Source organism: Hemicordylus capensis, chromosome 2, assembly GCF_027244095.1.
Source record: "Hemicordylus capensis ecotype Gifberg chromosome 2, rHemCap1.1.pri, whole genome shotgun sequence".
NCBI classification, from domain to species: Eukaryota; Metazoa; Chordata; class Lepidosauria; order Squamata; family Cordylidae; genus Hemicordylus; species Hemicordylus capensis.
Genome location: NC_069658.1, coordinates 356,436,935 through 356,449,980, shown reverse-complemented (window position 1 = coordinate 356,449,980; position 13,046 = coordinate 356,436,935). Strand labels below are relative to the sequence as shown.

At 40.3% G+C, this 13,046-nt stretch overlaps 1 protein-coding gene across 2 annotated transcripts in view; it reads left to right on the top strand.

The window, feature by feature from the left end:
- NR3C1 (nuclear receptor subfamily 3 group C member 1) overlaps positions 1 to 10,697 on the top strand; it is a 130,920-nt gene extending 120,223 nt beyond the window's left edge. For both annotated transcript variants that reach the window (XM_053294445.1, XM_053294446.1), the window contains exons 8-9: positions 1,038 to 1,195; positions 4,234 to 10,697. In XM_053294445.1, coding sequence (XP_053150420.1) covers positions 1,038 to 1,195; positions 4,234 to 4,386 — 311 coding nt within the window. In that variant the 3' untranslated portion in view covers positions 4,387 to 10,697. The remainder of the gene's footprint in view (positions 1 to 1,037; positions 1,196 to 4,233) is intronic.
- The last annotated feature ends 2,349 nt before the right edge of the window (positions 10,698 to 13,046 follow it).

Genomic DNA, 13,046 nt, shown 5'->3' with positions numbered 1-13,046 from the left:
AACGTTCTGGGGGCGGCAGAGTTCCTCCCTGCTGCCCCTGCCCCTGTTGTTGTCTGCAAAGGGTTAAAGTAGAAAAAGCTGTCGGCGCACATGCGCCCTTTGCGGCGCATGCTCTTGTCTTCGCTGCTGGCACACGCGCGCCACATACAGAGACGAGCACGCGCGCCACCAGCTTTTTCTGCTTTAACCCTTTGCAGACAACGACGTGGGCAGGGGCGGCAGGGAGGAACTCGGCCACCCCAAGAACGTTTTTGGAAAGTCCAGTGCTGGAGGGGGAAGAGCGGCGGGGGGGGGGGGAAAGTACTACCGCCCCCCCTTAAAGACACACTCCCCCCAGTGCCGGACCACGCCTCCGTGGTTCCGTGCACATCCCTATCTGATTTCAGAGTGGCATGTGGTAAATAAATGCTTGAATGAAGGCCTCATTCAGACAGATTCTACTGCAAGGAAGTAGAATCTGATAATACAAATGAGTCTGAATCTGTGATATACTATTATATGAGCTCTGTGGAGAAAAGGTTTGCTGGGTTTTAGGCAGATAGGCTTTCAAAAATCCGGCAGAATAGTTTCAGGCTAGTAGATTTGTCTAGACATGCAAGGCAGGAGAATAAAAGTAGAAAATCAGTACCCATTTATATTTTCCTGGAAACATGTCTTTTTGAGATGTGGTAAATGACAAAATCCTATAAACAGCAACAACAAAAAACTGACCAGCTCACCTCTGTATATGGCTGGACAGAGCTGCTTAGAACGTTCTTTAACTGCACAGCTGTGGGTGCTGAAACTGGTCAGTTTTTATGTACTACCTTATATCTTTGAGAACAAACCTATTGTACTTACGACTTTTGGTCTTTCGTCATAAGGGCGTGTGTGTATGCATGCACGCATACACACACACACACATTCAGCACATTCTCTGCATTATTTTCATAATGCCTGTATTTTATAATTATTTTTCTTTACTATGAATGTGAAAGTGTAACTTATTTAACTGTATGGCAGGATGTCTTCAGACTAACTTAATCTCCATATTTCAGTTCCCAAGGAGGGCTTGAGGAGTCAAGCCTTGTTTGATGAAATTCGTATGACCTACATCAAAGAGTTGGGGAAAGCCATAGTGAAGAGAGAAGGGAATTCAAGCCAGAACTGGCAGCGATTTTATCAATTGACGAAACTTTTGGACTCCATGCACGATGTAAGTTTTATGGCATGTATGTTCCTTACATGGATTGTGTACGAATGATAGTAAGATGGTAACTGGTGCTGTGGCTGGAATCTAGTTTATGGAACAGCCACCTGTGTGGCATGGTAGTGCCACCTGCCATTTTAAATTAAGATTTTGCAATGCTGGTGGCAATGAAGGTCGAGACAGCAGCATAACATTATGGTATTTGGGGGTAAACTGTGTCAGAGATGTGCACGAATGGCTCAGGCTGGCAGGGCAGGGAGCAGTTCCCTTAAGGAGCTGGTAAGAAGCTCCCTACCTGCTCGTCCCTGCTGCTTTTCCAGGCATGGTGCCCAGTCCCCATCTGACTGTGTGGGGCTGCAGCACTGTTCCTGCAGCCCTCATGCGGCATCAGCATGCAGATAGTCCATGGTCAGCAACGCCATGCTGACCACACAAATGGTTGGCGCACATGTGCACCGGCCATGTACATGGTGACATTGCATAGAGGCTGCAGGGAACAGCACCGCAGCCCCACACAGTTGGGGACTGGGCACCACACCTGAAAAAGCAGCAGGGCAGGGACAAACCGGTAAGGAGCTCCTTACAGGCTCCTTAAGGGAGCTCCCCATCCCATCAAGCTGGTTCAGCCCTTCCCAGAAGAGGCACCAAACCAGTTCGTGGACATCCCTAGTCAGTGTACCCTTTCAAGGCTTCGTCAATCAGTACTAAGTTAGGGTGTGTGTGTGTGTGTGTGTGTGTGTGTGTGTGTGTGTGTGTGTTTATTACATTTAAATTGTAAGTGTAATTATAATTACACTGCTCTTTCTCCAAGGAGGAAATACCATGGTTATGTTTATCCTCACAACAACCCTGTGAGGTAGGTTAGACTGAGAAATGCATGACTGGCCCAGAGTCTCCCAGTGACTTTCATGGCTGAGTTGGGATTTGAACTCAGGTCTCCCCAGTCCTAGTCCAGCACTTTAACCACTACAACACACTGGCTGGATATTACAACCACTGTGGTGTTAGAATATCAATAGAACCAGTGGCTGATGTACTGTGCAGGGGGACCACCCGTTCCCTGCGTGTGTATAAACATCTGCAGTAGAGTTGCACCATAAGACTGCAGTGCTGACAGCAAGAGCTCCATGCATGTAGTTGCGCCATGTGGTGCCTATTATTTCCAGCGGCCGCTGTGTCTTGCACATGTGTACATGGAGCTAGATGGACCGATGGTCTGACTTGTTATAAGGCATCTTTTTATGTTCCCGTGTAACTGGGAGTACATACCAAAAACATGGATTCATCAAAATGTAAATATTATCAATATAAAACTAGCTGTAGGGAGAAATTGAAATATAGAGATGAATCCAAAGGTAGTTTTCCATGTGTATAACGTGCCTTCCACACCTTTTGTTTTATACCTTGACCTAGAGTGTTGTATAAAAATGCAATGCAATGTGTTCTTGCACAACTTTAAGAACTGCTCTAGAACCTATAATATTTCCAAACTTTTCCTATAGACTGTTCACAAGTATTCATGGAACCATGTTAGCACCTGTTTTCCTGCCTTTCATTGTTCTTTGAGTCCAACCTAAAAAATAGAGCCAGAGCAGAAATAAAAGCCTGTTGTGCCTCCCTAAATAAGAGCCTCCCCATCTCTGGTGGCTACTTGGGGGCGGGCCTTCTCTGTTGCTGCCCCTGGGCTTTGGAAATTGCTCCCTGTAAAAATAAGAGCCTCCTTATCTCTGGCAACTTTTAAAAAGGCATTGGATACATATTTGTTCACCCAGGCTTTTAATTAGATGTACAGTTTTAATGTTGGGTTTTTAATTATTTTAATGTTTTAATTCTTTTTAAATTTTGTTTAATTTGTATTGTTTTTATTGTACACTGCCCAGAGAAGCAGGTTTGGGGCAGTATATAAATATGTCAAATAAATAAAATGCATGGAGTTATCCTGCCTTGACACAAATGTAATTGCTTGTGATAGGTAAACTCCACTTGGCTCAGTTCAGAATCTGCTCTGTATTTGAGATTTCTTGGCAAGCATTTGAAAAAGTTTCATATATTTTTCAAAACTTATGTCCTGGTTCATAAAGTTGGTACGATCTTTTTAATTTTGAGGTTTGATTTGTAATATATCCAAGCACTAGGAGCTGAACAAAATTATATCCCAAATTTGCTAATAATGGAACTGGGGCAACATCATTAGGTTTTAACTAGATAACATGGATATCTCCAGTAACATAGTTTGGTGTTAACCAGTGCTTTCATCTGGAAGAAGCAAGAGAATTTTATAGTAGATTGTTAACGTTTAATTAAAAAAAATATTTTAAGGCCAGGCAAAGTTTTCATCAAATAGCTCTAAAATAATTTGAATTAAGGGAACCAAGGGCAATGTAGCCTGCCCCCCCCCCCGCCCGGAAGTATGATCTTGTAATGGCAGAAATACTGTTAAACTATATCAGACTGGTGCTCCTGCTGGCATTCAAAGTGGACTGCCCCAAATCTGCACTGGCATTGTACCAATTCTTCTATAAATTCCTAAATAGATTGAATCTAGGATATCTGAGGGACTGTCTATTTGCTTACATGGTTTTATGATCCCTAAGTTTCATTGGAAGTGTTCTCTTTATATTAAGTTCTCTCTCTGCATTTACTGAACATTGGACACGGGGAGTGGGAGCATGCTAGTTAGTCGCATTCCTGCACAGTTCCTAGTGACATGTTCCTGAACTTGCCCACGTTCAGCACTTCGTATGCAGAAGCAAGCATTAAGCCCACAGGCAGGGGAGGAACTCTCCCTGTATCCAGAGCTTGCCTCTTCCTGTAAGTGCTTAATGTTGGGGATGTTCAGGGGTGTGGCTTGGGAACTTGTTGACACAACAGAATGGTAGTTGAAAGCACTCTCACTTCCCCTCTCCAATCAGTGAACGCCAGGAATGAACATATGAAGAAGGCCTTAATTGTGCTTTAAAGTATCTCACAACACAATACCAATACTTGTTTTTGTGCCCCAGAAAGCTCAAAAGCATTTTATCCTTCTCTCTTATCATTTGCAGGTGGTTGAGAATCTTCTAAGCTTTTGCTTCCAGACGTTTTTGGATAAATCCATGAGTGTAGAGTTTCCAGAAATGTTGGCAGAAATCATCAGCAATCAGTTACCAAAATATTCAAATGGGAATATCAAGAAACTCTTGTTTCATCAGAAGTGACTGCCTTAACACAGAAAGATTGCCTTAAGAAAAAAAAGTCAAATTATAGCTTCTTTTTTATAAACTAAAAGACTTGTTAATTTTGTCCTTGCAACTATATTGGGTGTTCTTGTTTTTGTTCTTGTAATTATGCACTACATGTGGTTTACAGAGGGCCAAGACCTAGGTTTCAGAAGCAGACACCTCAAAATGAATGATTACAGGAAGAAGGAAAAGAAAGAAATATGGGTTGGGATTTTTCCTCCATGTACACCAACATATTGGCAGTATAAGATGCACCAAAATCAGCGGTGTAAAGTTCAGAATCTGCATTGTCAACATTCAGCTAGGAATTTATGCAGTTGGCTGGATAAAATTTTCTAGGTTTATGTTTTGGTATAGATTTTTTTTGGGGGGTGGGGGTATAGTTGAGGTAGCATTTTTGATTTATGCATGTAACATGAAGAAAGTTTACAACTGTATATCAGAAAAGGGAAGTTGTGCCTTTTATAGCTATTACTGTCTGGTTTTAGCAATTTCCTTTAACTTTATATACAGTGAACTAAGCTTGCTCATTTTTTCTTACATAATTTTTGTACAACTTCAAGATGCCTATTGTACAGCTGTTTTTTAAGGTGGGGCAGCTCATAGCTTAATTTCTAGATATTACTCTAAGTATATATGTGTGAATATAGGGTGACTTTTCTAATCTAATCAAGACTGTCATAAGTGACCCTATTAAATCTGCCCAATAAATTCAGCCAATTCAGTGGGTGGGGGGAAGGATATAAACAATGTCCAAATCTAACCTGAACACTGGAAACATACTATTGATACATGTCATGTTCTGTCTTAAACAGCTCTGTATGAACACTTTTTTTTTTTTAACAATAGCCTAGTTACTTGCATTTAATGCAATAGCCATAATTATAAGAATCTTGGGCTGGATTGACAGTAACTATCAGTCTTGAGTGCCCATCAGGAAACCTTCAGGAAAATATGCATAATTTTTAAAAAGTTTACTTATAAATGGAAAAAATTACCTTTTTTCCATATTCAATTTATTGCCATATGTGTGTACTTTTGTGTGTATTTGTGTATATTATATATACAGCGGCCACAATCCAGTGCAGCTGTAATGTGCAAAACAAAATTGATGTGCACAGAAATTGGCATGTATACTATTTTCCTTGGACACAACTGTAAAACAGTAAAACCTATGTTTTGGGGTTTTTTATTAGGATACTATTAGTGACCAATTAGTATGTTTTTCATAACAAAGTACACTTGCCTCTCTGGGGTTCCCCAAATTGCTTGATTGCAACCTGTGGACCCCATACCAGAGAAATAGGAATCTGCAGTGTTTGACTTTACTCCACCTCCCAAGATGGGAATCAGCATGCACAGCTCTTATCATCTGTTGGGAAGGTGATGGGCAATGCCAGCACTGATAGATCTGATAGCACTTTTTCATCCATTGGGCAATGAATACCTAATGCAGAAGTGCCCTGGGTCTTGAGCTCAAGAGGGCCTACCCTCCCAGAAACCTTTTGCACTATCTATAGAGCAGATCAGCAAGCAGAAAGAAGCCAGTTTCTGCTCACAGATCACTCTCACTGGATTGGGGCAAATGTGTACACACCTGACTCATTTTTAAGTTGATGGCTAAATTTCCATTGACAATTAACAGTCAGGAAGTGTGTGTGTGTGTGAGTGTATACACACATATACACACACACACGTATACATACTTTATATAGAGATACATACATATAGATACATATAGATACACATATAAAATATCACTGATTTACAAAATAGTTATAATTATGCCCAGTATTTTATGTTTATTGTAATGATTCTTAAAAGATTTTGCTTCAAATAAAATTTTTACCTTTATGCAGAAAGTAAAATAGACCAAACTACAGAAGATGAAAGCTCTTATCATGGAAAATAAAAATCCCAAACCTGTGTATGTTTATACACCCATTTTCACTTCATTTGTCACTGACTGGTTCACCCATCTTGTTTCCTGGAGAACAGGAATATTCCGCTACTGATCTAGTGGTTTAGAGTAGGTCTTAGTTTCTGTACAGCTCCAACCCTTCTGTATCAAACTACTAGTGTGCCATAAAACAACCATGTATGTCTTGTGAGTTTTTCCTTGTTGTCATTAAAAAAACAAATCAACTTGTAAGCTGTAGTAGCCCATCCTCTGAGCACCTTAGGAGTTTTCTGAAAATTTAAAATGCTATGCCACTCTAAAGAAAGGAAAACATGATGTTTGCTCTTAGTGGCTTAAATCTTTCTTTGAAAGAAAATAGTAGAGCTTAAAAATCTAACAAGGTTAACAATCAAAATATTATATGAAGCTACTAATATATGTGTTTAGTTTATACTTTCAAATATATATTGTTTAGTAGTGTTTGATGAAAAGAATGGAAGGGCTACTACAGCTTTAAAAGCAATTTATCAAATTATTGTAAAATAGCTTGTATAGTGTATCATAAGAATGGTTTTTAGATGACAGATTGCTTTATCATGACTCGTGATATATTTTTTCTAGGGGTCACAAATGTGTTGAATGGTAACCCATACAAATTGTGGTTTGTCTGGAAGTATTAATCCTGGCAGCATTGTTCTGAAGTATCTAAAGAGGTACTCTAGTTTTATTATGTGTGTTTCATTTTGTTGTTTTTCTTCTTTTCTTTTTTAAAGTAAAAGGAATTTACCCATATTCAGTGGGAGTTCTCTGGCTGAAACCTAAATGATTAAACCGCTGTAAGAAACCATACTGGCTGGAGGTTGGCTATAGTAATCCAGCCTGTGTGCTTGGTTCCCTCACATTCCAGGGTTCAACCTGCAGCAGCTGTGCAGGTTTATTTGACCTCCACTGCAAAAAATGTAAACTGAAGTAGTGTGTTCATACAGGCATTTGCCTATGCATACAGACCACTGGATATCTGGGGTTTTTTTTCACGTTCAGCCTCACAGAGCACAGCAAAACAGCTAGACAAATTTGGCAATAAAATGCATACAGGTACCAGCAATATGTAAATAATAGAGCATAGGTTGTTCACAATCTACTAAATACATTTCTATTATTCAACTAAAAATGTTCCTGGTAAAATAGAAATTTTGCCTGAAATATTTTGTCTTTTCTTAATCCTTTTTAAATGCTAGCTCATAAAAGAAAATCCCTGGCTATTGTAGTCAATACTTGGGAGTAAACTCTCACACTTAGTAACAGTGATTCTTCTTCTTTGTGGTCTCTGTGTAGCCTCACATTTTGTGTGTGGCTGTTCTGCAGAACATTTTGGAAGCCTTCCAGTGCTTAGTTGGAGAACTTGCTTCAGCATTTCTCCAGTCTGTATTGCTGTATTTCTCTGACCATCACCCAAGCAGCATCACTGAGAATGTTCTCCAGCAGAGCTCTTCCACAGGTGGACCAGCTCCCTCACTAGAGTTATAGAGGGTTCTAAAAATGCTCTGTGGCACACCACGCAACTGTGTGATTGCATCAATCACCACTCAGAACACCAGGTTCAGCTAAGCAACTTGTCTTTCTTCTTGAATAAGCTCTTAAAAGTATGTATGATTTTTAACAGTTAACCTAAGCTTCAGAGAGTATTTTAACAGTAGTTTGCAAACCATGGGATGAAATGTGTATTCTGCCTGTTTTTAGCTAATGCTAATAAACTCAAGTATTTGGTTTCTAAAAGGTTCCTGAAAAGAGAGAGCATGAGACCCTGTCCCTATTTCACAGGAAAATTTGTAAAGTTACACTTGGGAAGTGACATGTATTAAACATTTTAGTCCCTGATACCAAGTTTAAGAAAGCTAGCAGTGTGTGCATGGACAAATGTCTGTGTGGTTGTTTACCAATATAATTGACGTATACTGAAATCAGTACTATTACTACATACAAATAAGTACTTTAGCAGTGGGAAAGAGGCTCTAATTTGTTTGATTTCGTATATTTGTTCAGTTTGTAGACTTTGATTTCACATTTTTTAAAAAATACAATTGCTGATTGTGGGAAAGAACTTTCAATTTAAATGTGCTGTAAAGGTTTTAAACTCAAGCCATTTAAAGTACATAAGCATTCAACAAAAACATATGTTGTTTCTTGTCTGGCTAGTTTTCTTTTGTTTTGTTTTTGTGCTGGGGGAATCGGCACTTCAAATAAAAGCAGGGAAAATTCTGACTTCTGCCTCTTCAGTGCCTTGCCACATCATGCTGACATGGGAATTATTGGATAGTCCCAGATATGCATACCGTATGTTAGATTTTCACATGGGAATTAATAGGAATGGCCTCTCATAGGATATTTTAGGGCTTGCAGATTGAGATAAGAAATGTTACAGCTCTTGTATCAGTAAAGAAAGGACTAGAACCCAAGGCCATAAACCTGAGCACACTGAAGTAAAGACTATTAAAATCTGTGGGACTGACTTCCAAGTAAATGTGCTTAGCATCTTGCCAGCCAGAGTAAACCAAAAATACAACATTGAATAGTATTGAACGCAGCAGCAGTAGAAAGTGCGCTCAAATGTGGGAATGTGCCAACTTAACTTTAAAACCATAGTCTCTTAGCTTTACACTGTAGAGACCAGCGAGAAGGCAGTGGGTGGAGAAATGAGAACTTGGGCTAGTCCTGTCTCCCATACACACGGTGAGGATGTTTACAAATGGTAAGAGCACCCAGATCGTAGGATAGATCACCATGCCTTCATTGTGTGCAGTATGCAGAATGTTGATGGGACAATTCTATGTGATGATGTACTCTGCTACTGGTCATGCCAGTAACTTGACACACCTATCATTGCAAAAAACAAAAACAAAAAAAACAACCATCCCTAATCGGATTAAATGGTCAAATTGATCCCAATTTGGGATTTACTTTAAAAAATTCTGACACCAATTAAATTACGAAAATACAAAATTGAATTAGAGTATTGTGTGGGGGTACAGCCATACAAGATAGTATTTCAGGTCTGTAAATTCTGTGGCCCCAACAGACCCCCTAATACCTTAGATGTTGAGTTTTGAGGGGGGAAGGCCACCTTTTCTTTATACAAGTTATATCCACAGGTTCACTCTTGCATGCATATGGTCCCGAAATGAGCAAGCTACACCTTGTGCTAAAAGAAAAGTGAAATTCCAGAGATGTTATTCCACTTGCCCAAGTGGAAAAGTGAGAAGTGCAGTAGAACCTACCTGTTAAATTGGTGTGCAAGTCTTCCCCTAGTGCTTGCACAAGCATTTTACAGAAGAGAGTTAGTGGCTGTTTTCATTCAAGTCATAGTTCTAGGATCTAAACTTAATTCTAAAGATATAAATAAAATCTTGAATGGTTAGCACCATATGCTGGTGTATCAGAAGTTGAGATTGAATGCATCTGACACATCAAGAAAAGTGTCTGCTCAAAAGGGGGCGGAAGGATAGGAATTGAAATACCACAAATTAGGGCCCCATTATTTTAGGAGAATGAAGTGGCTCAAACTAGGGGGGAAGCATTTTTAAACATTCTAATATTCCTTTTTGCACAGTTAATACTCCCAAAACATAGGAGGGTTTATACATATACTTTTGAGATTGGTTGAAAAGCTTTGGTGTTTCAGCCATGTACCTTGTAGAAAGGGACCAGCGTCTTAGCCCCATTCAGACTTGAGCCTCACCCTCGATCTGATCCATATTGAAATTAATCAGACTGTCACCCTGAATGTACACACATTTTTATTCTATTCTACTGACATTATATAGGGACAATATTTTCAGGCAAGGAACAGAGCCTCATATTACTGGAAGATATTAGATGACCATTTTGAGGCTTTGGTTTTCTGGTAAAAGGCTGCGTGTATGGAAAATACCCTTTTCCCACCACTCCAACAGGCTTAATAGCACGGATTCAATAGTGTGTCAACATTCTATTTTGTATATTATACAAAAGACATATAATGGGGACAAATCCTGTATCATGCTGGTGTATGGCATTATTAAAAAGCTTTTTTCATTATTTTTAATCACAGTAATTTTAAACTGTGTAAAAATTAAAACAAGTGACTCCTGTTTAAAAATAAAAAGTTGTAGTTTTTTATTCATGCTGAATAATTCTGTAGTAACAGTGTCTTTTCACCTACTCAGTGAAATGTTGGACTGTAAAATCTTGTGTGGAACTGTTGAGCATTTATTTTTCATTTTAAATTTTTGCTGTTCTAGTAAGTTCAAAGCCACACATCTGTACAGAAGTTGCAGTAAATGAAAGTCATTTACAGCAATGCTGAATCATGGACAGAGATGACATAATAAAAATCTGCTTTTTCATTACATGTTCAAATGCTGTTGTAGTTCTTTTTTTCCTGTCATAGGTAACTACTAAATATGAAGTTCATCCATTTGATTTCTTGTGCGCCATTGGCCTCTAGTTAAATTAATAGTTAATTAGTTCCTAACCTCTACTGAGGCTATTTTCACGATCGCCATTGTGCAGGCGTGGGGAAGGCAGGGTAAACCTCCCCTTCCCCACAGACGCTGGCAGCAAAGGTGGTGGGAGTGTGCTCCACACTCCCACACAGGCAGCCTTGCTTGGTGAAGCACAGAGCAGGTCAAAGGGATCCAGGGCTGGAACTTGTTCTGGCTTCCAGACATCCCACAATGCAACACATGGCACGGGCATTGAATTTGGGGATTCCCCCGTAAGGCTGCGCACATCTCTGTGTCTCCTGGGGCTGAACTCTGGCAGCTGGGTTTGTTAAGAGGTTTAGGTGGTCACGTAGCAGAGGAATCTGCAAGGATCTTGCCACTTCTGACGGCCAGCCTAACCCAGGCTGGGTTAGGTTACCTCCCTATCTATTAGGATAGTACAAGCAGAAACTTGCAGAACATGGAGGATATTTTTATCTCCACAGAATCTCACACACACAGTAATCCTTTTCAGTTCTTTCTACACCCTCCCCTCCGCCTATTTTTATTTATTTAACACATTTGTATTCCACATTTATACACCACAAAATGCAAGTCTCTGGGCGGTTTACAACAAAACAATAAAAAATAAAGTGGTTAAAACAACTAAAACATTTAAACTATTAAAACACAAAACTATCTAATTAAAATCCCGGGTGAACAAATGTGTCTTGACTGCCTTTTAAAAAGATGTAAGAGATGGGGAGGCTCTTGTTGCAACAGGAAGTGTGTCCCAAAGCCTTGGGGCAGCAATAGAGGAAAACCTTCCCTGAGTAGCCAGCAGACAAGCCAGTGGCAACTGCAGACGAACCTCTCCTGACGATCTCAATGGGCAGTGTGGTTCATAGCGAAGAAGACGTTCTCTTAAATACCCAGGGCCTAAGCTTGGGACTTTTGTCACGCTTCTGAGAGGTGTGACAGATTCTTGGAATTTCCAGTAGAATTTTAGGATCAGGCTGAGCAGAGCAACTTTATGCCTCCTCAGAACCGCTGAAATCTCTGCATGTCACTGCAGGGCCTTTTTACAGCGAGTACAAATGAAGAATTCAGGGATTGTGGTGAACAGATGCTTAAACTTATTTCCATATAAAGAGTTTATTGCTCCTGAAACGCCTTTGGGCATATAGTACATTCTTACACATAAAAGGTTAAAGCTTTAAAATGAGGAGAACAACATGTAAAGGGGGTTTGGATGGTTTGGGGTGGGTGGGGGATGCATGACCTTAGGTGATTGTAATGGAAACTCAAGACCTAGAACACTAGCTGACATACTGTTCAACATTAAGAACATAAGGACAGCCCCGCTGGATCAGGCCCAAGGCCCATCTAGCCCGGCATCCTACAGTAGGCCACCAGATTATGCACACAGTAGAACATAACATTTCCTCCATTGCATAAGAGCGCTGTTGCACAAGCACAAAAATTGCACAAATCAAGTTGTACAGCAGTGCAGCCATTATATCATGCAACTGCAGTTTTTGTGTTTGTGCAGCTGCACAAAGGTTACATTCCACTGCCTGCATGAAGTTGCACAGTATGTCGGCCATCATTCCCATAACTGAACTGAAATTGATCTATTACGGAAAATTTCTCCAGTCAGATTAAAAGCAGCAGGCTCCCCAGCAAAATGAAACAATGTACCTTTTAAAGCAAAATCAGGCATTAAAGTTACAAACAGGAGACCAGTTTACATTTCGCTGAAGCCCAAGCAAAGGTGCTCTGGGTTGAATTTTTTTAAATTCCAGCTCTGTCACTACTGCTTCCATTGTTGAGCCTCCGTCCTTCCCCTTCAGGGGGCGGGGGGGGGACCGGTGCACCTCCCTATTGCTTTTACCACTCTCTGTTCCTTCGCTTTTCGTTTGTGTGTAAATGGTAGGGGAATGTGGCTGTGCAGGAGGCTGACTCTCTTGGCACATGGAACCCTTAGCTTCATATCCAGCAAATGATTGGCACATGAGTGACCAGGCTCAATAGAAGGCAGGTGACCCTCATACCCAGCAGCAACTCAGTCGCTGGACTCAATGGAGGGGGCAGTGCTAATAGCCTTGGAGAAATGGGTGGGTAACACACACACACACACACACACACACACAGAGAGAGCACTGTTAACCTCCCCCGATAAACATTTTTAAAGCTGCACAGAAGCAAAGGTACCACAAAAATAGAAGCTGAAGTGCTAGAGACTAATGCACAGTAAACACACACACAGAGACACA